General features: G+C 35.9%; 4 protein-coding genes across 11 annotated transcripts in view; all 4 read right to left on the reverse strand.

Moving 5' to 3' along the window:
* LOC119551966 (protein kinase C, brain isozyme) overlaps positions 1-24,698 on the reverse strand; it is a 35,235-nt gene that overhangs the window by 5,060 nt on the left and 5,477 nt on the right. For 6 of the 8 annotated variants that reach the window (XM_037861672.1, XM_037861671.1, XM_037861670.1 and 3 more), the window contains 3 exons: positions 22,539-22,570; positions 22,382-22,461; positions 21,028-21,142 (listed from right to left, as the gene is read on the reverse strand). In XM_037861672.1, the coding sequence (XP_037717600.1) occupies positions 21,028-21,142; positions 22,382-22,461; positions 22,539-22,570 (227 nt within the window). Of the gene's footprint in view, positions 1-15,909; positions 16,022-21,027; positions 21,143-22,381; positions 22,462-22,538; positions 22,571-24,698 lie in introns of all 8 variants that reach the window. The other 2 variants (XM_037861675.1, XM_037861673.1) reach the window with 1 other exon arrangement.
* On the reverse strand, positions 661-2,469 carry LOC119551967. Its single transcript, XM_037861676.1, has 4 exons — positions 2,360-2,469; positions 1,621-2,303; positions 946-1,561; positions 661-891 (listed from the first exon to the last, which is right to left on the reverse strand). Exons 2-3 carry the CDS (start codon positions 1,727-1,729, stop codon positions 1,467-1,469), a joined length of 204 nt encoding a protein of 67 aa, XP_037717604.1. The 5' UTR covers positions 1,730-2,303; positions 2,360-2,469; the 3' UTR covers positions 661-891; positions 946-1,466.
* On the reverse strand, positions 10,173-10,559 carry LOC119551969. The gene is made up of 2 exons (XM_037861677.1): positions 10,411-10,559; positions 10,173-10,355 (listed from the first exon to the last, which is right to left on the reverse strand). The coding sequence occupies exons 1-2, from the start codon at positions 10,490-10,492 to the stop codon at positions 10,249-10,251; spliced, it is 189 nt and encodes a 62-aa protein (XP_037717605.1). The 5' UTR covers positions 10,493-10,559; the 3' UTR covers positions 10,173-10,248.
* LOC119551970 lies at positions 11,736-12,251 on the reverse strand. Its single transcript, XM_037861678.1, has 2 exons — positions 12,100-12,251; positions 11,736-12,044 (listed from the first exon to the last, which is right to left on the reverse strand). The coding sequence occupies exons 1-2, from the start codon at positions 12,173-12,175 to the stop codon at positions 11,938-11,940; spliced, it is 183 nt and encodes a 60-aa protein (XP_037717606.1). The 5' UTR covers positions 12,176-12,251; the 3' UTR covers positions 11,736-11,937.

Consider the following 24,698-nt stretch of genomic DNA (forward strand, 5'->3'; position numbering starts at 1 on the left):
TTTTTTTTTTAACTTCAAAGTTGATTTACACAAATTCGGCCTTTTCAATAAGTACTGAATGGGTAAAGAAATGTATTGTATCATTCAAACGGCATTGAAATTACCTTTCCATTGATGCCTATAGTTTACAAGAAGTAAATTCAAGTTATGAGTATACTTAACTTTTATTTTGTCAAAATACTTATGCCGACCACTGTATATTTGTCCTAAAATGAGCTCTCTGTTGTTAGGTATAAAACTATTTTATTTTTGGGAGAATCAAAATAATGGTCTTTTATACTGATAGGTATATTTTATATTATCAAAAAAATTCAGCGCAAGTTTCTCTGAAAGGAATACTTTTTGTATGATCGTGATTTTTTAGTGAGTCACGATGCTTGGCTTATATGTTTATGTATTGTTACAGCATCTTTCACTTTTCTTACAAATTTCTGTTTCTGTTCTAATCTTTTTTTTGCAAGACACGTATTTTGGCAAACAAAGTCCATCGTCACAGCCTTTAAATATATATTAACTAGCAAGACATTTGATTATAAGGACAATAATATACAAACGTCTTAAGCGAAAAGATTCTCCAAAGTTTATAATAGCTAAAATAGCTAAGATCAGGAAGAAACTGAAGTGGATTGACATTTTTGTAAATGAAACTGATTCAGGACGTACTTGAATTTTGTATATTTAAATAAAGCCATTAAAAATTGATTCGTTTCAGTTGAAACGTATACAAAGTAGTTAAAAATAGAAAAACGACGAAAGTTTAGTGCTTTCCCTCCCTTCCGGACCTTTTTGATATTCCAAAATAGCAACATTTTTGTAGTTTAGTACAGAAAATCGATGATACTGGAGAATAACATTTGATATCCGATGGCACGCAAAGTCCAGCTCCACATCCTTAAATTTTTAACAATTTTTGATTATGTTGTAAGTTAAAAGAAAATTACTAACGTTTGTAGCGATAGGCAGAACAAAGACCAAGGAAACCGACCAGGATTTGCATCGTAAGAAATATGAAATACTTCACCATCTTAGCTCAGACAAATAACTCTTGTGATATATTGAGTAGCTTGTAAAATGGCTTTGCTTTAAAATGCATAACTAAATTTTTAAAAAAAAAAGCCTGAGCTGTAATGTATAACCTCATTATTTTTGCAACAATTATTATGGTAATCAATCCAACAAGAAACTTTGTATACCATTGTCTACGGAAACCTATTTTCAAATACTACCTATAACAAAATACTGAAATTACGGATCAAAATCTATATAATATAGGCCTTTTTGACAGAAAGTTTCTGGAAGTTAGAAACCATTCAACGCTTTTATATTTTTAAGGCATAAGGTGATCATTTAAAATTTAAGGTCGCTGACATTGGTGACGCATAAAATGTGGTACACATTTATGGCTTCTCTCATTTTTTCAATTTTATTTAAATTGTAAACATTTAACTAAAAAGCGTAATAATAACTCATTCGGGCATTGTGCAGGGAACACACCTTGTCTGTTTGAAACGTCCGAAAGGTCTATTGACGGTATAGCAGCGTCCAGCTATCGTACAAGGCCCTAAAGCATTTAAAAACACTTTTTGAGATGGACTCTTAAATGAAAAGATATACACTCACAATGGTTATATGCGCTGGAATAACATATCATGGACAGCAAAGATACCAAAAGAAAGGTCTTTGAGAAGATAACCATCCTCATCTTATGCAACGGCTGATATGATTGCATTTTGTTATCTTAAGAAGCTTGAATAAGTTGGGGCATAATAATTTCAATTGCCTCGGACTACCATGGAATTACTGATTTCACAAAATGTATTTTCTGTTTAATTATATGTTTCAATTATAAATCGATTATTTTTAAAACATTTACCTTAATGGTGATGTGGCTTACCTATTTTTTTAGATTTTTTATAAAATGATAAAAATGAAGTCCCACTTCGTATGAATTAGGTAGATGTTTTAAAATTAATCGATTTATATTTGGAACGAATTATTTAAACGTATTATAGATATTATTGACTTTCCCCTCCTGATATATTTCGTTATAGGAAAAATAAACTATATTACACGTCAATGACATTTTTTATACACTTGTAATGTAATTTAGTTTTGGTGGGGGAACTATTCGGCTTAGGGCGAAACCTCTCCTCATCCTAACTGTACCCACCCACTGTCTCCCAATCGTGTCCCTTTCCACCCTTCTCTGGGTTTCCTGCAGCATTTTTCAATTAGGCTACAGAAACCATCTATCACCTGACATACGTAGTACTGTGGGACACAATATCCTTCTCCTCCGCATCCTAAAATGTAAATCGATTATATTGCAAGTTCCCAATATTAAAGTGCAAGAGCTTACGCTTCCCATCGCTGGTACTAAAAATCAGACACAGTAAGGCTGCCACCAAAATTACTCTCAAGCTGCTGACCATCTTCGTTCAATACTTCTAGTTCTTGAAGTGCTTTTTCTTAAAAGCTATATACTTGGTGGCATAAATAATTAATTTTGACCGTGTAATCATAAAATTAAAGCTAATAACTTGAGGCAGGTTGTTATCGCAGAAAAAACTTAAAATAATTACGAGAAATGCAGCTTTCCTTTTAGAACAAGATAGATTCAGTCTGTAGGTATTATAGGAGTATTAAAACTATCATCCCGAAATTCTAAAAATACTACAATTTTCGATTGGTCTGAAATTTAACAAGCTGATGACTTACAATACACCCTTCGATGGTTAATTACCATATGGCAAAGGGTTTTTGAAAGGCCACGTAAACTATTGTCATATGTGTAAAGCCACCCCAGTTCATGTATAACAAGTAAGAAAATTTCAGTCAACTGTTGAAATATTTGGCAAGAGCAAATAATATTCTATCCTTTTATACATTTTATGAACATTATTCCATCTCTCTAGTATAAACTTCAAACTTCTAGAGTCTTACGCGACAACATTTTCCTACTTTTAGAGGGATTACAGGATACTAACGAATGTTTGTACTAACGAACTAGTCCAAAGCTAGGACCAAAGATCAGTGACAGGAGAGCTGCCATAAGGAAGATCTTCAAGTACCCGATCATCTTTGTTTAATTTGCCCAAGAACTTTAACTGACTGATTTGTTTGGGGCTCTTTTATACTCAGTGCCGTGACAATAGTATTTTCTTGGGCTCAAATTGTTTTACCATGGCCTTCTTTTCTTTGGCCACGTTTTGAATATGCAGTGAGACATTCAAATATTGAACAATAAGATAAAATTGATATACCCGTTCCATTCTTTAAAAAGCATATAAGGAAACGTTTGCAACCCTATAAGGTATACCTATTTTTGTTTAGGAAACAGAATTATTGGATTCTAACCAAAAATGAATGAATAAAGTTGTAATTAATATGCAAATATTTTGGTCATGAAAATTGTTTAACACTTTTATTTCAATTTGAAGAAAAATCAAATATATTGTGACAAGTGCTTGTCCTAGTTAAACACCATCTTTTTTCGTACAGGACTATCCTCCAGGTCTTTTCCATCCAGGAAATTTGCAACATTTTTCACGTGGGTTTGAGCAACGCACACCAGTATTTTGACAAGGGTTATTCCTTGTTACACACCATCCTGCTCCGCATCCTAAATTATTAACAAGTCCATGTACGTTCACATTTATATAAGAAGGTATCGTTTACGTACGTTCACCCAAAGTTCTTCTTTCCCGATTCCCATATGCAGTGTTAAACATTGCAGCCAGCAGAGTTGCCAGTAAAAACACAGATAGAAAGCGGACCATAGTTGTAACTAAAAGATGCAGACTATCCTATGGGATATATATTAAGAGCTAGGCTAAATTGATTAGTCTAGGGTGCTGTGGATTTTACAACAGAAAATTAATGTGGCATTAAGACCCAGTCTAATCCATATAGCGCACTACTTAAAACCTTTCTGGCCCAATTAGAACAGCTTAGCAAAACACATTGATCATAGATGTTGTAACTCATCGAGAATAACATTAACGATCAAGAAAACTGTAATTAGGAAAGCTTAAGTAATGGCTTTTAAAAAATATAAGCCCCCGGGAGTCCGCCACAAAAACAAATGGATTGGATGGCATCCAGGAACATGAAATGTTATATATTTCGGTTTAAACATTAATCAAACAAATTTTGACAAGTTTTAGTCCTAGTTATAAGCCATCCTCAACCCTAATTACCCTGGAATGTGGTCCATCCGGGGAATAGGCAACATTTTTCATTGCGGTTTGAACAATAATCAAAAGTATTATTACAAGGATTAGTCCTAGTAACACACCATCCTTCTCCGCATCCTAAAACATTGATAGAACAATGTCAGTTGGGGGTGAGGTATTGAAAAACCAGAATGGATGTACGTACGTGCACCAATTGTCCTTTTTTGTCGATCCCCAAACGAAGGATTAAAGGTGGCAGCCAGGAGAGCTGCCAGCAGAAGGACCCAAGAGAAGCTGATCATGATTGTAACTACTTCAATTCGACTTTTACCTGTCGTTTTTATATTAAGAGCTAAGCTTAATTGATTAGTCTGGGACTGAGTTGCTGTAACTGTAGTTTCTAAAGGGGATGGAATTTAAAATCCAGGCTAATCCATTTATCACATCACGTAAAACCATCTGTATCATGTTTAAGCCATTTCGACCCAAAATACTATATACGTATCTTTGCCCGTTCTATCTTTCTATACATTTTATGAACATTTCTTTAGCTAGGATCTTCATTTTCGATCGTTTATCTTCGTTTATTTTGCCTAAGAACTTGAACTGACTGACTTGTTTGGGGTTCTTTTATACTGAGTGCCGTGACTATTGTATTTTCTTTTGCTCAAATTGGCTTAAAGCTTGGTTCCAGAGTTAATATACGGTTTTCCATGGCCATATTTTTTTTGGCCGTCCGAAACCTGCAGTTATACTCTTAAATATTAAACAATAAAATAAAATGTATATACCCGTTTTATTCGTTGAAATGTATATAAGGAAACATTTATAAGTTATATATATTTTTGTTCAGGATCACAACTGTCTGTCCGTATGAACGTAGAGATCTTTGGATTCTAACGCTTACAAATATTAAAAGGCTGTGGCGGTCCAGATTTTGTGTTTATAAATCAAATTTGTATTAAAATGCAAATGTTAATTTGTAAACACTTTCATTTTAATTTATAGAACAATTAAATATATTATTACAAGTGTTAATCTAGTTGCACGCCGTCCTTTTCCACACACATCATTATCCTCCAGGTCTTTTCCATCCAGGAAATTTGCAACATTTTTCACGTGGGTTTGAACAATACGCCCCAGTATTTTGACAAGAATTAGTCCTTGATACACACCATCCTGCTCTGCATCCTAAATTATTAATAAGCCCATGTATGTTCATATGTATATAAAGGAAAGTATCGTTTACGTACGTTCGCCCACATTTCTTTTTTCCCGATACCCAAATGCAGTGTTAAACATCGCGGCCAGAAGAGCTGCCAGGAAAAAAACCGTTAAGAATCGAACCATAGCTGAAACTACAAGATTCAGACTTTCCGATGGGCTATATACTAAGAGCTTAGCTAAATTAATTAGTCTAGGTAGCTGTGGATTTCAAAACAGGAAATAAATGTGGCATTAGGCCCAGTCTAATCCATTTTGCGCATTAATTAAAACCTTTCTGGCCCAATTACAACGGCTTAGCAAAACACATTGACCATAGATATTAAAACTCATCAAGAATAATGTTAAGGATTGAGAGAACTGTAATTCAGAAGGCTTAAGTAATGGCTTTTGAAGCATCCATTTATCACTTAACCTAAATCTATCTGTATCATTCCTAAGCCTTTTTGACCCAAAATTGATCGATCTTAGCCCAAAAACGTATATATATACATATATATAGTCCATTTCGTCTATAACTCTTTAAAAAAATTACAGGATTTGGGAAAAAAATTTTATTTGCAATGTTCTTAAGACATCTTGTATCATTTGTTTCACCTAGACGAGGGGTTTTGATCCCGATGGAGTCGCGAGGATCCTTCATTGAAGTTCAAACGGATATTTTCTCCTTCTTTGGCTCCATAAGCAACACTTTGTCAACGGGTCCACACATTTATAGTTTATAACGTGGCAGTGGACAGTCAGAGGCCGACACCATCCTGATCCACATCCTGAAGTACGGATAGGACTATGTTAGTGATGGCTAGCATTTAATGTGATAGATAATATACGAACGTGCAGTAAGATGACTTCTTTTCCCCTCCTGAGGACTAGCGATTGCAGTCAGAAGAACTGCCACCAGAAAGACCCAAAAGAACTGGACAGAACTGGACATTGTCGTTAACTAGTTCAGGAAGACTTCCCATGGTGGCTTTTATATTAAGACCTATTCTAAATGGATTAGTCTGGGTGTATGAAATCAATTTGGACCAAGGAAGTTTTTGATATAGGTGAGTTACATGTAATCAGTCCACGTAGTGACGAAATAAATACAATTACCTAATTTTTTTACACTAGGCACGCTGCTATTCAATGTACTTGGGTTTAGCTGTACGACTTTGATAAAGCGTGGCGAATGTTAAAAAAATAAAGACATTTTATTTGTTACTAGATCGTATAATACATTTTCGTCACTAAAGTGGATATCAGAACTTTTGTGCACTGATGGTGCGATCGTCACTAGATTTTTACATCGTTACATATATATGTATATATAATCCATTTTGTCTATATAACTCTTTAAAAAAATTACAGGATGTGGGAAAACATTTTTATTTTTAGTGTTCTTAAGACATCTTGTATTATTTGTTGCACCTAGATGGTGAAAGGAGGGGCTTTGATCCAGATGGAATCGCGAGGGTCCTTCATTGGAACAAAAAGAGCCTACTGAATTGTATTCCACTCTTTTTGGCTCCATAAGCAACACTTTGTCCTCGGGTCCCAACATTTATTGTCTATACGGTGGCAGTGGTAAGTCACAGGCAAACACCATCCTGATCCACATCCTGAAGTACGGATTGGACTATATGTCAGTGATGGCTAGCAATTAATAAGATAGATAATATACGAACGTGCAGTAAGACTCCTTTTTTGCCGCTGCCTTCTCTGAGGACTAGCGATCGGCGTCAAAAGAACTGCCACCAGAAAGACCCAAAAGAAGCTGGACATTGTCGTTAACTAGTTCAATAAGACTTCCCATGGTGACTTTTATATTAACACCTATTCTAAATGGATTAGTCTGGGTTAAGAAATTCGTCACTAGATTTTTACCTCGTTACATATATATACATATATATATATAAACCATTTTGTCTATATAACTCTTTAAAAAAAATTACAGGATTTTGGAAAGATTTTTATTTTCAGTGTTCTTAAGACATCTTGTATCATTTGTTTCACCTAGATGGTGAAAGGAGGGGCTTTGATCCCGATGGAGTCGCGAGGATCCTTCATTGGAACACAAAGAGCCTACGGAATTTTATTCCCAACATTTATGCGGTCTATACGGTGGTAGTTGAAAGTCACAGGCAAACACCATCCTGATCCACATTCTGAAGTACGGATAGGACTATGTCAGTGATGGCTAGCATTTAATAAGATAGATAATATACGAACGTGCAGTAACACGCCATTTTTGCCGCTGCCTTTTCTGAGGACTAGCGATCGGCGTCAGAAGAACTGCCACCAGTAAGACCCAAAAGAAGCTGGACATTGTCGTTAACTAGTTCATTAAGATTTCCCATGGTGGCTTTTATATTAACACCTATTCTAAATGGATTAGTCTGGGTTAAGAAAATCACTTTGGCCCAAGGAAGTTTTTGATATTAGTGATATACACGTAATCACCGTGGACGTCAGTCCACGTAGTGACGAAATAAGTACAATTTTTTTATTTCTTACAATCGTCACGCTGCTATTCAATGTGCTTGGGTTTAGCTGTACGACTTTGAATGTTAAAAAATTAAAAAATTGTATTTGTTTAAAAGATTGTATAATACATTTTCGTCACAAAAGTTGATATCAGAACTTTTTCTTGCTGAAGGTGCGATCGTCACTAGATTTTTACCTCGTTAGGAGGTGCTTTTGTTTAATTAAATTGTTAATGAATAAAAGAGAACATAGTTTTAGAAATCATATTTATGATCAAAATAGCTGTCATTAGAAAAACTTCTAAGAAGGTAATTTAAACCGAACCAAAGGACCATCGTTACTTTTCCTTTGGCTCACATTCGTTGGAATGTGGTTTTGGTAGGCACTTACCACTGTATAATAACTTTATTAAATGAATTGACAACAGAATTGTCAAATACTGACTCTTAAAACGTTGTTTTCCACAGAAATTTTAGGAAAAAGAAAGGGGTTTTCACGTTAAAATTTTTGTCAAAACATAGTACGAACTGTTCCTTCAGCTCCCCCTCTTGCAGCACTTTTCCCTCGGCCTACATTCCGCACGATTTCCTATCTCCTTGCAAGGGGCGCGAACTGATTGACAGTATCCCTGCCCATTGGCGCATTCTGGAAAATTTAGAATACGTTTTAGCAGTTCACACTTTGCAGTCGCCTTACTGACTTCTATACTGAGACCAGCCAGAATCTATGTTGAGGATCAGAAGGGCTGCTAACAGAAAGACCTTCAAGTAGCTGATCATCCTTGTGGTGAATGGTAAAGGAGGCCTCGTTTAACTTTTCAAGGGGCTTTTATAACCGGTGATGTAGAAAATTCATTTGCCAAGGTATTTATTAGCTTTGGACAAGGTTTGGATTAACATAATTGTTTTTTAATTTCTGTACTATATGCTCGTGCACACACAGAAAAAAATTATACAAAAGTTGAAACATCACTAGTTTTTTACCTCTTTAAGAGGTGTTTTTGTTTGTTATTGATATTGGATACAAAAAAAATTTTATTTTAAGAAAATTATCGACTATACATACTCTTAGGGATAAACACTATGTTACACCCCAACAGTTTTAATTAGTTATAGCTGAGAAATATTTTTGTATTTGTACAATAAAGTAAGAACTAACCTTTTCGGATACGTTTGTGTCTTTTTCTTTGGACAAACTTTATTAAAAAAATTTACAGCGAAATTGTCAAGTACAGACTTTAAAGGGGTAATTTATCTTATCCTGACATAGGAAGTTTTAAGGAGAAAATCTGTTAACAGAAAAGGCCCTTTAAGTAAGCTTTTTATTTTAAATAGGAAAGGAAGAAGGCATCATTTTGGTCAAAACGTAGTACGAACTGTTCCTTCAGTTCCTCCTGCAGCACTTTTCCTTCGGCCCACATTCCGAACGACTTCCTATCTCCTTGCAAGGGGCGCGAACTGATTGACAGTATCCCCGCCCATTGGCGCATTCTGGAAAATTTAGAATACGCTGTAGCAGTTCACACTTTGCAGTCGCCTTACTGACTTTTATACGACCAGCCAGATTCTATGTTGGGGATCAGAAGGGCTAACAACAGAAAGACCTTCAAGTAGCTGATCATCCTTATGGTGAATGGTAAAGAAAACCTCGCTTAACTTTTTCAAGGGGCTTTTATAACAGGTGATATAGAAAATTAATTTGGCAAGGTATTTATTAGCTAAAAGCTTTGGACAAGGTTTGGTTTAACATAATTTTTTTTTTTAATTTCTGTATTATATGCTCGTGCCAAATTACACAGAAAAAATCTTACAAAAGTTGACTTCAAAAGTTTTGAGTGTTGAAGGTGCGATCGTCACTAGTATTTTACCTCTTTAAGAGGTATTTTAGTTTGTTATTGATATTGGTACTAGATAGTCAGATATGGATTACAAAAAGTATTTAATTTTAAGAAAATGATTAACCGCCTATATATACTTTTAAGGATAAAAACTATGTTACACCACAACAGTTTTAATTAGTTATAGCTGAAAAACAATTATGTTGAAATAAATAAATGACAGTAACATAAATAGTTTTGTATTTGTACAATAAACAAAGTTTTATTGGACCAATTTGCTTTGGACCATCAGCATTTTTTCTTTAGCTCAAATTCATTGGTATGTAGTTTTGGTGGGCCACTGTATAAAAACTTTATTAAAAAATTTACATCAAAATTATCAAATACAGACTTTAAAGGGGTAACTTAACATATCTTATCCTGACATAGGAAGTTTTGGGGAGAAAATCTGTTAACAGAAAAGGCCCTTTAAGTAAGCTTTTTATTTTAAATAGGAAAGAAAGAAGGCATCATCTTGGTCAAAACGTAGTACGAACTGTTCCTTCAGTTCCCCCTGCAGCACTTTTCCCTTGACCTACATTCCGCACGAGGTCCTATCTCCGTGCAAACGGCGCGAACTGATTGACAGTATCCCCGCTCATCGGCGCATTCTGGAAAATTTGGAATACGTTTTAGCAGTTCACACTTTGCAGTCGCCTTACTGACTTCTAAACTGAGACCAGCCAGAATCTATGTTGAGGATCAAAAGGGCTGCTAACAGAAAGACCTTTAAGTAGCTGATCATCATTGTTGTGAATGGTAAAGTAATCCTCGTTTAACTTTTCAAGGGGCTTTTATAACAGGTGATATAGAAAATGCATTTGCCAAGGTATTTATTAGCTTTGGATAAGGTTTGGACTAACATAATTGTTCTTTAATTTCTTTATTATATGCTAGTGCACACAAAGAAAAAAATTACACAAAAGTTGACATCAGAACTTTTGTATGTTAAAGGTGCGATCGTCACTAGTTTTTTACATCTTTAAGAGGTGTTTTTTTATACCCTTGCAGAGGGTATATTGATTTCAGTCAGAAGTTTGCAACGCAGTGAAGGAGACGTTTCCGACCCCATAAAGTATATATATTCTTGATCAGCATGACTAGACGAGTCGATCTAGCCATGTCCGTCTGTCCGTCTGTCCGTCTGTCCGTCCGTTTCTACGCAAACTAGTCTCTCAGTTTTAAAGCTATCGGGCTGAAACTTTCCCAAAAGTCTTATATCTTTTGCAGGTAGTATATAAGTCGGAACCAGCCGGATCGGACAACTATATCTAATAGCTCCCATAGGAATAATCGGACAAAAAAATGAAAAAAAATTATATCTTTGGTGTTTTTTAGCATTTAAACTCCTAAGCTTGGAAATAACAATTTTTAAATAATTTTGAATTTTGAATTAAATTTTTTCGAAATCGGACGACTATATCATATAGCTGCCATAGGAACGATCGGAAAATTTGTGGAAAAATAATATGAAAAAAATTATAGCTTCGGTGTTTTTCAACATATAACCTCCAACGCTTGGAAATAACATTTTTTAATTAGCTCTGAATTTCGAATTAAATTTTATCAAAATCGGACGACTATGTCATATAGCTGCCATAGGAACGATCGCAAAATTGGTAGGAAAATAATATGAAACAAATTATAGCTTCGGTGTTTTTTGACATATTATCTTATACTATTGGGAATATCATTTTTTGTGTTTTTAAATTCAATAATTATAGCTGCAAGGGTATATAAGCTTCGGCTTGCCGAAGCTAACTTCCTTTCTTGTTTGTTATTGATATTGGATACAAACAAAATTTTATTTTAAGAAAATGATTAACCGCCTATACATACTCTTAAGGATAAAAACTATGTTACACCACAACATTTTTAATTAGTTATAGCTGAAAAACTATTATGTTGGAAAAAATAAATGACAGTAACATAAATATTTTTGTATTTGTACAATAAAGAAAGAACTAACCTTTTCGGATACATTTGTGTACTTTTCTTTGAACAAACTTTATTAAAAAAGTTGACAGCAAAATTTTTAAATACAGACTTTAAAGGGGTAATTTAACTTATCCTGACATAGGAAGCTTTAAGGAGAAAATCTGTTAACAGAAAAGGCCCTTTAAGTAAGCTTTTTATTTTAAATAGGAAAGGAAGAAGCATCATCTTGGTCAAAACGTAGTACGAACTGTTCCTTTAGTTCCTCTTGCAGCACTTTTCCTTCGGCCCACATTCCGAACGACTTCCTATCTCCTTGCAAGGGGCGCGAACTGATTGACAGTATCCCCGCCCATTGGCGCATTCTGGAAAATTTAGAATACGTTGTAGCAGTTCACACTTTGCAGTCGCCTTACTGACTTTTATACGACCAGCCAGATTCTATGTTGGGGATCAGAAGGGCTAGCAACAGAAAGACCTTCAAGTAGCTTATCATCCTTGTGGTGAATGGGAAAGTATACCTCGTTTAACTTTTCAAGGGGCTTTTATAACAGGTGGTAAAGAAAATTCATTTGCCAAGGTATTTATTAGCTTAAAGCTTTGGACAAAGTTCGGATTAACAAATTTGTTTTTTAATTTCTGTATTATATGCTCGTGTTAAGTTACACAGACAAAAATTTCACAAAAGTTGACATCACAACTTTTGTGAAGGTGCGATCATCACAAAATGTTTATTGGTACTAGGTAATCGGATATGGATTACATAAAATATTTAGTCTAAAGAAAATTATTAACCGTCTATACATACTCTAAAAGATGAAATCTAAGTTAGACCAAAACAGATTTAATTAGTTAATGACAGTAACATAAAAATGTTTGTATTTGTACAATTAGCTTTTAGAGCACATTCGTGAATTTTCCTTGGAACATCAGCATTTTTTCTTTAGCTCAAATTCATGGGTATGTGGATTTGGTGGGCCACTGTATAGTAACTTTATTAAAAAACAAGGAAGAACGCCATAGTCAAGTACCTCGACTATTAGATACCCGTTACTCAGCTAAAGGGACCAAAGGGAAATGGAGATATGCAAGCAGCAAAGCGAGATTGAAATGCGCCACCTACCGGCGGTAGACAGATTTAAGCGTTATGGGCGTTTTTTTGGATCAATCGATAGGTATCGACGAGACCAATAAACTTCAGTTACATACTTTTTGACGAATCTAGTATACCCTTTTACTCTACGAGTAACGGGTATAATTAACAGCAATATCGTCAAATACAGACTTGAAAGGGGTAACTTATCTTATCCTGACATAGTAAGTTTTGGGAAAACGATTTGTTGACAGAAAGTGTCCTTCAAGTAAGCTTTTTATACCTGTTACTCGTAGAGTAAAAGGGTATACTAGATTCGTCGGAAAGAACCATAGTTGAAACTACAAGATTCAGATTTTCCGATGGGCTATATATTAGAAGCTTAGCTAAATTAATTAGTCTAGGTAGATGTGGATTTTAAAACAGGAAATAAATGTGGCATTAGGCCCAGTCTAATCCACTTTGCGCATTAATTAAAACCTTTCTGGGCCAATTACAACGGCTTAGCATAACACATTGACCATAGATATTACAACTCATCAAGAATAATGTTAAGGATCGAGAGAACTGTAATTCAGAAGGCTTAAGTAATGGCTTTTGAAACATCCATTTATCACTTCACCTAAATGTTTTGACCCAAAATAATATATATATATATATATAACGTATATATATATATTGTCCATTTCGTCTATATAACTCTTTAAAAAAATTACAGGATTTGGGAAAACATTTTTATTTGCAATGTTCTTAAGACATCTTGTATCATTTGTTTCCCCTAGATGATGAAAAGAGGGGTTTTGATCCCGATGGAGTCGGATCCTTCATTTAAGAAGATACCGATCTTTATTTCACTTCTGTTAGCTCCATAAGCAACACTTTGTCAACACATTTACACACACATTTATAGTTTATAACGTGGCAGTGGACAGTCAGAGGCCGACACCATCCTGATCCACATCCTGAAGTACGGATAGGACAGTCAGTCAGTGATGGCTAGCATTTAATGTGATAGATATACGAACGGGCAGTAAGACTACTTCTTTGCCCTCCCTGAGGACTAGCGATATTCCTGCATGCAGATTCATGAGCTTCTTACGCAGCGCAAGTTTGTTTCAGCAGAGTGCCACGCCCACTCTAGCACCCACAAGCCGCCACGCCCACTTTAACGCTCACAAACTGTCCACAAACTTCAAAAAATCGTAAATATGAACGTGAATATCTCGGAAACTATCAACGAAAGAGAATTGGGATCTCAGATTTAGATTCCGTAGCCTTGTACGCAGCGCAAGTTAGTTACGCGAATATGCCACGCCCACCTTAGCGCCCACAAACCGCCCAAACCTGTGGCGCCCACAATTTTCATGCTAGATAAAAAATTTTAACTGAAGTTTATTGGTCTCGTCAATACTTATCAATTGATTAAAAAAAAAATTGCCACGCCCACTCTAACGCCCATAACGCTTAAATCTGTCTACAGCCGGTAGGTGGCGCGTTTCAATCTCGCTTTGCTGCTTGTATATTTCCATTTCCCTTTGGTCCCTTTATAGTCGAGGTACTCGACTGATAGTCGAGGTACTCGACTATGGCGTTCTTCTTTGTTTATTTTAATTAGGAGATAAAGAAGGCAGCATCTTGGTCAAAACGTAGTACGAACAGGAGGAACTACCTCTGACAGCACTTTTCCCTTGGCCTACATTCCTCACGAGTTCCTATCTCCTTGCAACGGGAGCGAGCTGTTCCACAGTATCCTTTCGAATCGGCGCAGTCTGGAAAATTTAGAACACCTAGTACTAATCCACACTTTACTGTCGCTTTACTGACTCCTATAGGGTGGATACTGAGACCAGCCAAAATCTATGTTGATGATCAGAAGAGCTGCCAACAGAAGGACCTTTAAGTAGCTGATCATCCTTGTGGTGAATGGTTAAGTAAACCCCAGTAAACTTCTCAAGGGTCTTTTATAGTGGGTAATAGAAAATTCATTTGTTAAGGTCTTTATTAACTAAAAGCTTTGGACAAGGTTTCGATTAACATAATTGGTTTAAAGTTTTTATATTATGTGCTTGTGCCAAATTACACAAGAAGAAATCTCTTTCAAAACTTCAGAGGCAGTTAAAAATGTTTGAAGTTTTGATATGCGCCCCTTAGTTAAAGCGCCAACTATGGATCAAAATATTACTCTTTCTGATGGAAATACAATATTAGTATTTCTCATTGTTTGTTATAAGAATCAGGTTTATGTAGCTTATAAAATATCGTTTTTTGATTCTAATTGTTTCTATGAAATACTTTCCAGAATATATATTAGACCTAAACGAGAATATTTTCATACCTAATGTTTTATTAAATTGGTATAACATGAATGAATACCATTTATTCATAATGACACTTTTACGGGGAGCCGGAACAATACAATCGTAAACAACAATGAGAGGCTCACCTTCCAGGGACTTCCGCCTTGGGCACCCACACATTTGCATTTGCTTCGGGCCAGGTGGCCTTTGTGTGTATTTGTTTGGGTCAATGGCGCGTAATTAATTTATTTGTGGGCCACAAAAAGGCCAAATATATACCCATGCCACATATACCTTAATAACGCCAAATGATGCGTAAATTTCTACGCTAAATGGAAACGCTAAACATGGGATCTACAAATCCGTAAGTCCGTAAATATACCCTTTAAAATTAGTGAACATTTATTAAGTGCCTTGGCAAACTTGACATGCACTTGCAATAACGTGGAAATTAACAAGTTTATAAGAATGTCAACGAAAAATGAAAAGAAAATAAAGGGAAAGCAACTGCAGGCAGCGGAAAAAGCGAAAACGGAAAAGCTGGCGGAAAACTTGTCAGCGGCAGTGACAAAAGCAACAACAAACAATTCGCCCAAGTGTGCACAACACTCATCCAACCGCACACACAGATACACACTCACACACACACCCTGGCAAACACCAACACAGAGACAAGTGCACACTTGAGCGGAAAACAAAGCGCTGCTAATTGTAAATTGCAACAATCTAAAAACTCTGCGGCAACGCCACCAAAAATGCAAATGAGTTGGGACACTTTCGGCGACAAGTTGGGGGATATACTATGTATATACATATAGGGGGGACTTCTGGAGACTTTACCTCGACACTTGAGACCCTTGTGCGTGATGCCGTGCAAAAGAGACCCACAATGGTCACAGAACGTCGGCGACAGGAAGGTGACATTCTGCCATTTGTGGGGCATTTGATGCGCCTGCCCGATTTCGATTTCGGTTTGGAATTCGAATTGGAAGAGAAAACTAATGGAAAATTAACGCAGGGCATGGGAATAGGTGTTCGTAATAGCTATGTACATAGGTGCAATTGCAAATTAACACAAAGGACTACAAAGGATGTTGACACTAAGGACGCACGAAATGGGCAACAAAAAGCTGATGCTACTGAAAGTGATTTAATGGTGTTAACTATTCACATAGTTGAGGATCTTATAATGTTTGAACTAAATAAAGATTTGTTAAGGTATGGATTAAATTATAAAGGATAGTAACCAACGGTCCTATATATTATTTATTGATTCTTTAATATTTTTAGCTTGGGTAATATTAGGATCTTTGAAATGATTTTTGAAATATATCATATTTTTAATACAAAAGAATACACAAATATTTAGATTTTTGAGAGGATTTCTTTTGTGAGAAACCTATTTCATAAATGGATTTTTATTATATCAGAAATATTGGATTTGATATATTGATAAAATGTTTGTTTATCATTAATGGAATAGAATAAAATGTCTCAACCTCTAAAAAATGGTAGCTTAAATCGCAAAATTTAATGACTTCCAGAAACGTTTCCAATAGCTGTTTACCATCAAAATGCCACCCTCTTCGGGGGTTTTTGCTGCAGATGCCTTCCACTTCTGCAGTTTTGCTTTCGTGCTAATGAAATAAACGCGACGTTAATTGAGTTGCAAGTTGGCCGTCACATGTCACAAACAGCGGAATCAAATGAAAATGTGGGCGGGTTTATGGTGGCAGTGTGATGAGTGGGTATATACACAGAAATATATATATATTATTATACAGTAGAACATAAGCGAAGGTTGCACACACAAAGACAAATGCTGCCTAATCCTTTTCAAGGAGCTCTTACACTCACACAAATAAAATTCTTTCTCACACGTGACATTGGGTGCAAACTTTAAGGTTATTTCTTTTTCGTGGGTGGGTGGAACATTCCGCCCTCGATTGTTGTGTCAGTTTGTGGTGGGTGGATGGGATGTGGGTGGTGCCCCAGGCAAGGACACTTGATAGCATTATGCGCCAGCATGAGCATCCACTGAGTAGTTCCCCCATATATCCTTCCCCCTATTTTTTGGGGGCCCCAGCCATTTGTTGTTTGTCTCCGCCAAGGTTCAACAGCTGCTCAGCCATTAATATCCTTTTGCTACCAAAAGACAAACACCAGCGGAAAGCAAACACACTCGCACACTCAGACAGACATACATACACACCCACGAACGTCCTTGGCAGCAACGAAAAAAGTTGTTGCATACTTTGGCGGGCATGCTCAAGGCCGCGTGGGTGGGCGTCGGTGGGCGGATTTGTTTGGATTAAATGCAATCGCATTGAGGGTAAACACGTGTGTGTACGCGGCCTCCAATTGGACTCGTCTTTGAGGGACCCTGGACAGCCACAGGTGCCGAAACTCGAATCGAGTCCCGAGGCCCTCGACATTGCGGAATTTGGGGTGCACAGTGGAACCTCAATAGCTCTCAAGATGGGCTTTTTCATTTCTAATGTAGCTGGAAACTTAAATAACAAAAATGAAATCAAATAATATGGATTTGGTATGTCTATTCATATATTCTTGTTTGGTGATAAGAACAATTTTATTCAGGGATCAAAAATAACCAATATATTTGATTTTAGAACCTGAAAACTACCAAATAACAATAATACCATTTGGTTAGTATTAAGATAATCCTATCAAATCAGTAATTATTATGATTTTTTGATATTTATCAGGAATCCAATTGCAACTTGAATAATATCATCATTATATTATTATATAATCTCATTATAATAATTATTACTGAGCGATACATATTTTCCCTTGCAAGTAATGACTATTCCTGATAAATGGTTATAAAACTTAAAAATATTGATTATTCTTAAACAGAAAATAATAAAAAATAAAATCTCTCTCAGAATCTCTTATAATGATTACATTCCCCAATCTTATACTTGTTTAAAAAGGCACTCTTGACCCAATTTAAATGAAATGCATATCTACCAAACCAATTTACTACACCCCAACATAAAAGTTCCAGCCACTGAAGCTTGACTGTATAAAGTGTGCTTCATTCTTATCATTACATCACAGTATCAGCCTCACCACATGAAAGCATCGTAAACAAACACCCTGTGTCAGACATTTCCCAATAAATCTTTTGGCCACCGCACACTCACACACACTCGCCTAAAAGCAGATAGAATTTCATTTGGCTAACACGCCCCCATTTGACGCCTACTTATTTGCCACGTGCCAGCGCAGAAATTTGTTAAAAAATATTTGCAGCGTAAATTTATCACAGCATTCCTTGCGTCGCTCGCTGTCACCTAACAAATTTTGTGCCCCACCATCGTAAAAATCGCTTCGCTCCACTTTTCCATATCGCTATCATCATCATCATCATCTAGCTGGATGCGATGGTATGACGGCTCCCATTACTCCATTGAATGTAATTTTTGGTATATAAAACGCCAGCATACATACTATAACTGCCACAGCATATTAACAACTGATGCCCGATAACAAATGGGGGGTGGTGGAAAACGTTGGCAAATATAAATTGCCATGTCATTTATTCAGACAACGTAGATAAGAACAGATGGGCAGGGGTTCCAAAAACGTGGTCATATCGTTGGGTATGCGACGGCCATATGATAGCATTTTATGATGCCTAACTGCATTTGTTTTCAATTTCCGCTTGAAGTACGAATTACCATCAAATTTCAAGAAATCCCAAACGATTCTGCTCAGGTGTGAAGAGCTAAGCTTTGGCAAAAATTGATTTGCCTACACCTGTCGCAATAGATTTAATCCGATTTGATGCAATAAAGAGCGAAAGGAACTGACAAAGGCAACATGTAAGGTTATTAGGCCAGATTGTATTTCACACACATAAACACAGGGGAAAAGCCACAATTGGTGAGGAGGTAGGAGGGGGTGGTGAAAGCATTTTCCAGGGGTTGCCATGGCCATGGCTTCGCACCTGACGGCACACTTGGAATTGACATTTGATTTTCCAATTCGCAGAATGCTCTTTTATTGCCTCTGCATCAGGTGTTTACTTGTGACTCGTTCTAATTAGGCCAGTTGCCATGGCTGTGAATTAATTGCCAGATCCACTGACAAGCCACACGGAAGATGGCCTACAGTAGTTACAGTTTCCGCATAAAGGCAGGCGAAACAATACTTATCAAACTACTCAAGGGGTAACACCTTGATTACACAAAACATTTAAGTTGTGTTTAATAAAGGGGTACACTGGTAAAAAATGTAGTACAAATAATATTTAAGTTAAATGAAATATATATATTTAATACAAAAATTACTAAGTGTCATTATGTAATTTAAAAATGTATGTACAAAGTATTTGATATGATGTAGCTCATGTTTACTTTCAACATATTACTTTATTGAAAAAAACTATTCCACATTAGGATAAAATAAAAAAAAGTATTTATGAACAAAGTATTAGATGTGATGTAGCATAACATATTAGTTTATTGAAAAAACTATTCCATATAAAGAAAAATTTACAAAATATTAGATACGATGATAGTCGTATTTACTTTCAACATATTACTTTCTTGAAAAAACTATTCCATATTAAGATAAAATCTAAAAATCGAGGTACAAAATATTAGATACGATGTTGGTCGTATTTACTTTATACATTTTTCTAATAAAAAAAAAATGTCGGTCTAAAATCAATGTTTAAAATTGTTAAATTAACTATAATAGATATATCAAATATATATAATCTTTCAATTAAAATCACTAACAAAAAAAAGGTTGTATATAAAGTCAATTTTTAAACTGCCATGTAAAAATTTTATAAATTGAATATAAAAACTTTATCTTTTTAAGTCTTGATAACTCTACAAAATTACCATTTGTCTTTATTGGTTTATAAGAGTTCCGAATCAGAGGATTAAACTAATATCCATATAGTGAAAAACTTTCCTATTTTGAGAAATGAAATGTAACATTTTCTTTAGTGTTATTTTTTCTATTTTAATAACATAAAAAATTAATTTAACTAGTTAAAAATTGTGCTATTGTTCTATCCTGTTATCTTTATTTAACTTCGTCATAGGTGTAACTTTATCAAAAATGCTTCAGTATAATAAAAACACATAAAGTTAGAAAAAATGTGTAGGGATGAAGAATTTAGGGCACATGCCACAGTTGTTGCAACCTCGAGGCAGGACCTGCAAAACTTTTTATCTGTGGCACTTCCACAATTTGTTAGTGGGCCCAAAAGACATTAAAATTATATTTATATCACAGGCCAGCTGCACAAAAATGTCTAAACAAATGACGAGCATTGTTTGGCAACTAAGTTGGGCCCATTCCGCATCCACTGGAATCCTCGGAGTATCCCTGGCATGTGCATAATTATGCAAATGAATTGGTAGGGAGGCGGGGGAGGGGTAAAGTAGATGGAAAAGTGGGTGGAAAAGTGGGTTACACGTGGCACACAGAGAAAACTTTCGGTGCGGTTCGGTTACGGGAAAGTGAAGAGCAAGCAAAGCAGTACATACATATACGCAAAAAGAAAGCCTTTGCCCGGGTGTATCGACATATTTACAAAGGTGCGGCCTGCTTACACATATATATATATCTACCTATCTGTATGTTTGTAGGTTAAACAATTTAAATAATTAACTTTTAGGGCCTGCCAAAGAAACTTTCCCATGTTGTTGACCAGGTCAAATTGCGTTTAAAATTTAATTCCGACACAGACACAGATACACACGCACACACATTATCATCATTGTTTACACAGTCAGTCGGGGTTTTTTTCGGGGTTTTCAGTTTTTTCGTTATTTCGGAAAAGGATTAAAAGTTAAGTGAAAGAGAGAAGCGAAAAACTTTGGTGGTTAGAGATAGAAGATAGAAGCCGGAGGGGAAAAACACTTATCGGGGTTACAAAAAGGGTTCTAGCTTTAGGGGGTTGGGGGTTACCTGAGCATTTGAGACCCTGGTGGTAAATGCCATACAGCAGGGAACCACAATGATCGCAGAACGTGGGTCCTGCGTATGTGAATGGCTCGAAATTGTGTTGAGTTTTTGGTGAGTCCTTTATTCGATTATTTTGTTTATTTTTATTTTTTTGGTTGCGACATTTTCAATTTCAATTTCGATTGCGAATTCATTTTGTTTTGTTGTGTTTTTATTTTTTTTTTTTTTTGGTGCGTGGTTTCGTGACAGCGTGAGTTGGACAGCGAATTGAGTTTTTGGTTTGATTTTGGTGGATGCACACATGGAAAAGAATACAAAGTACAAATTTTGTTCATGGTAAATCAACAGAGCACAATGACAAATTAACAAATTCGCGTTTAACTTTCGCACTGAAAACATAACAAATGACAAACTCTACATAAGTTCAGTGTAAGTTTGCAACTGCTTTTAAGCTAAAATATTTTTCCTACATTTTCCATGTGCGTAGTTTGGCGGGAGGGGGGGGGGACTGAAATTTAAGCCCGGAAAAAAACTACTCTATTTTATAGCTGTCCTTCCCCGAAACGCAATCCATCTGAGACTCTTTTCTCTATATATTCCTGCCATATTTTACTTGTCCACCCAACACAGCATTTTCCTTTGGATAGTCAGCAGAACACGGAAAGAAAATTCTAAGGAATATTTACGTCCCGAATAAAGATTTTTATTAATTTCGTTTGAAAGATGTGTTAAATATTTAATATAAAATCACATAGATTCTGGTCACAATGTAAACGCGAATAAGAATGCTGAGTGTTAGAGGCTAGGCCAAAAAAACTATTTTTACTAGTGTTGGAAAAGGCTTGTTTTATAAAAAGTAGTAACTAGCTATCAAGGAACTTCCCAACACTGATTTTCATAAACTATAGTAGAAGGAAAAATATGAAAAGTCCTCATTTCTTTGGGTGTTGCGGTTCGCCTGAATAAATACACTCTAGAAAGCTTGATGTATGCGGAAAAATCCGAATGACATTTTCCATAACCCAGCAGCAAAGGAAAACTCGCATTTTTAGCCCGAGTCTGCTTAGCTGGCAAAGCAAAGTTGACAGGCGAGTCGGGACGAGAGGACATGACAGCTGGGACTTTTGGAACGGACGGATGGACGGATGGACGAAGCCCGGCATAACCGAAAATCCAAATGACAGTTTAATTTGACAGAGCCCACAAAGACTAAAAGCAATGCAAATAGGTCCCCGTTCCGCCTACACTCGCACATGGAAATGCAGTCGGGTGCCTTATCCTGCACACACATATATATCCATATATCCATATATATATATATTTGTCCTGTTTAGCATATGTGTTGGTGCGCACTTACCGAATCGATGCCTTTATCCTTGCCCGGGCAGATGAAGGTGACATACTCGTGGCACCGCTTGTGCACCACGTAGGAGCAGACTGCAGGCGGAGAAAGGAGAAAGTAGCAAGGGTTATTTGCAGGTCGAAGTTCTCGAAGTTCTCGGGGGATCCCTTACCTTGGCACTGAAATCCTTGCTTCCCGAAGCCCCTGTAAAAAAATTGAAACGAGTCAATTTGTGTCCGCAGAGCTATTACATTACTGGCATTACATCAATTAGCATAAATACTTAATTCACCATTAATCAATACGCTAAGCGAGGGGGGACCCATCGGTTGGCAGCCCCATGGGACGTTTAAAACTAATCAATATAAAAACGGTTCAGGGAATTCATAGAATCTCGCAGTTTAGGCCTGCTTAAATGTCAAATTGTTTGCTTTGCTTTTATCGTAACTACTCTAAATGAACTTGTTTACTTTACATAATCATTTAAGTGAAAAGCGGAGGTATAAGTTTGAACAGTGATGATCTAAATAATTATTGCCATATAAATTTAGCATGATTTTATATTTATTATACTGATTAAATACCCACTGATTTGATCTTGACTACGCTTTATAAGTTTTTCTAATAAATTTATTCAACTATTGTAAATCCATACCTTTAGCCTATTGAGTAAATGTATGTTTGGAATGAAAAATTTGAAAATTTTGAATTTGTAAACTAAACCTACCACAATCTTTAATGAAAATACTGATTGAATACAATCCATACTCTGTCAATAAAAGTTATGCGACTGAGAAAAAAAATCATGTGACCAAAATGGATCTACATGAAAATGGAGGAAATATATTTTTTCGGTTCAGCTATCCAAAATCAGCGACAGATTTTATTTTCGATTTATTTTTTAAAAAATGTTAATAAGTTCCTATGTTCTAAACCTTATTCTTATAAATGAGAAATTGCATTTATGGAATGACTTTTATTATGAATATCAAATATTAAATATATTTTAAGTCACTATTGATCTTCGTATCAATGCTTTTTATATAATACCACAGGGCCAGATAGATAAATATCTATTACAACGGAATATTAGCCAAATTAATTCCTATTGGTATCTGAATTAAAATCAATAAATGAGAGGTATGTTTTAAGATTTAACCTTCAATTGTTGTTGCTTGCTAAGTAATATAGGTTTACGGACCCAATAAGTTTGTTATTAATATTTAAAGAATTTTTCCGAATCTAGAATAGCGTCGATGTGTTCTATTGCCTTTAATATTTTTGTATCTCTAGTTCACATTTAAAAATATTTAAAACCATTTTTAAAATGTGTAATACGAGCTAGCTTAACTTTGCTGAATATTTGCCTATTTAAATGAAGAACTTAAAGCCATTCAGCCCCATTCCGGGCCACTAGTTAATGGCCAGGACCTGTTGGAGGGCCAAAGGCCGCTCCCAGCCGTTTCCCAGCCCTCAACCATAAATGACTTGACCACAAACCGCTTTGCCCACCCCAAGCACCTAAGCCTTTGGTGTCCAGTCCGGACTGCAATTTGGGACAAGGCAAATTATTCACATGCACGGTGGGAAAACGCATATATACTATATGGAATATATATAAATTATAGAAGGAGCAAGTTGAGGCGCTGGAAATTGTTTGGCCAACTTTTGCAACTGCAGTTGAATAAGTTTCAGCACGAACGGGCCCGAAACCCGGTCAAAGTTCGGTCTGTTAAGCCAAAGTAAAGTTGATCCGATTAGGTCGTAACCACTTGGACAATTCACACAAATCGGGCGATTTGTTATCGCTGCTAACGAGTGCGAAATTGTGGCTCGTTTCATAATTCTGTTTCTTTCCCTCCATCGAGCCCGCATTTTCCATTTTCCATTTTCCATTTAATTTTAATTCTTTTGTCCGACCAGGTTGTCTGTTTCTGACTTTTCGCTGTTTTCAGTTTCAGTTTCCCCCCGGCTTTTCCCCCGCTTTTTGTTTGCCCATCAAATGATGTGAAAAAGCAATTTTCCCGCGCCTGCAGTTATGCTACGATTCGAGGCATCTTTTTTATGCATTTCAATTTTTAATTAAGCGCATATTTTTCAACAACGTGAAAAAAGGCACAACTGGCACAAAGGGATGGTGGGGTTAAGAATGTTTGCAATTTAAATTAATTAATCAAACAAAAATATGAAATGTCCTGAATGGCAATATGGAAAATATTTATTTAAACAGTTAAAAATTAAACAGCATAAAATTAGTGGCATTTTTGTATTCAATTGAATTAAAGCCAATTAATTAGCCGTTATAGGCTTACAAACTCGGTTTTCTTTTCGG

Source organism: Drosophila subpulchrella, chromosome 2R (genome assembly GCF_014743375.2).
Source record: "Drosophila subpulchrella strain 33 F10 #4 breed RU33 chromosome 2R, RU_Dsub_v1.1 Primary Assembly, whole genome shotgun sequence".
Taxonomy (NCBI): Eukaryota; Metazoa; Arthropoda; class Insecta; order Diptera; family Drosophilidae; genus Drosophila; species Drosophila subpulchrella.

Excerpts from the sequence above, each read along its gene's own strand:
- LOC119551969 (XM_037861677.1), bottom strand. The coding sequence starts at position 10,492 with ATGATGATCAGCTACTTAAAGGTCTTTCTGTTAGCAGCCCTTTTGATC. Across the intron at positions 10,356-10,410 it reads TGGCTGGTCTCAGTTTAGAA|AATGCGCCGATGAGCGGGGA; the intron begins GTCAGTAAGGCG and ends CAAATTTTCCAG.
- LOC119551970 (XM_037861678.1), bottom strand. The coding sequence starts at position 12,175 with ATGATAAGCTACTTGAAGGTCTTTCTGTTGCTAGCCCTTCTGATCCCC. Across the intron at positions 12,045-12,099 it reads ATCTGGCTGGTCGTATAAAA|AATGCGCCAATGGGCGGGGA; the intron begins GTCAGTAAGGCG and ends TAAATTTTCCAG.
- LOC119551967 (XM_037861676.1), bottom strand. The coding sequence starts at position 1,729 with ATGCAATCATATCAGCCGTTGCATAAGATGAGGATGGTTATCTTCTCA. Across the intron at positions 1,562-1,620 it reads TTCCAGCGCATATAACCATT|GGCCTTGTACGATAGCTGGA; the intron begins GTGAGTGTATAT and ends TAAATGCTTTAG.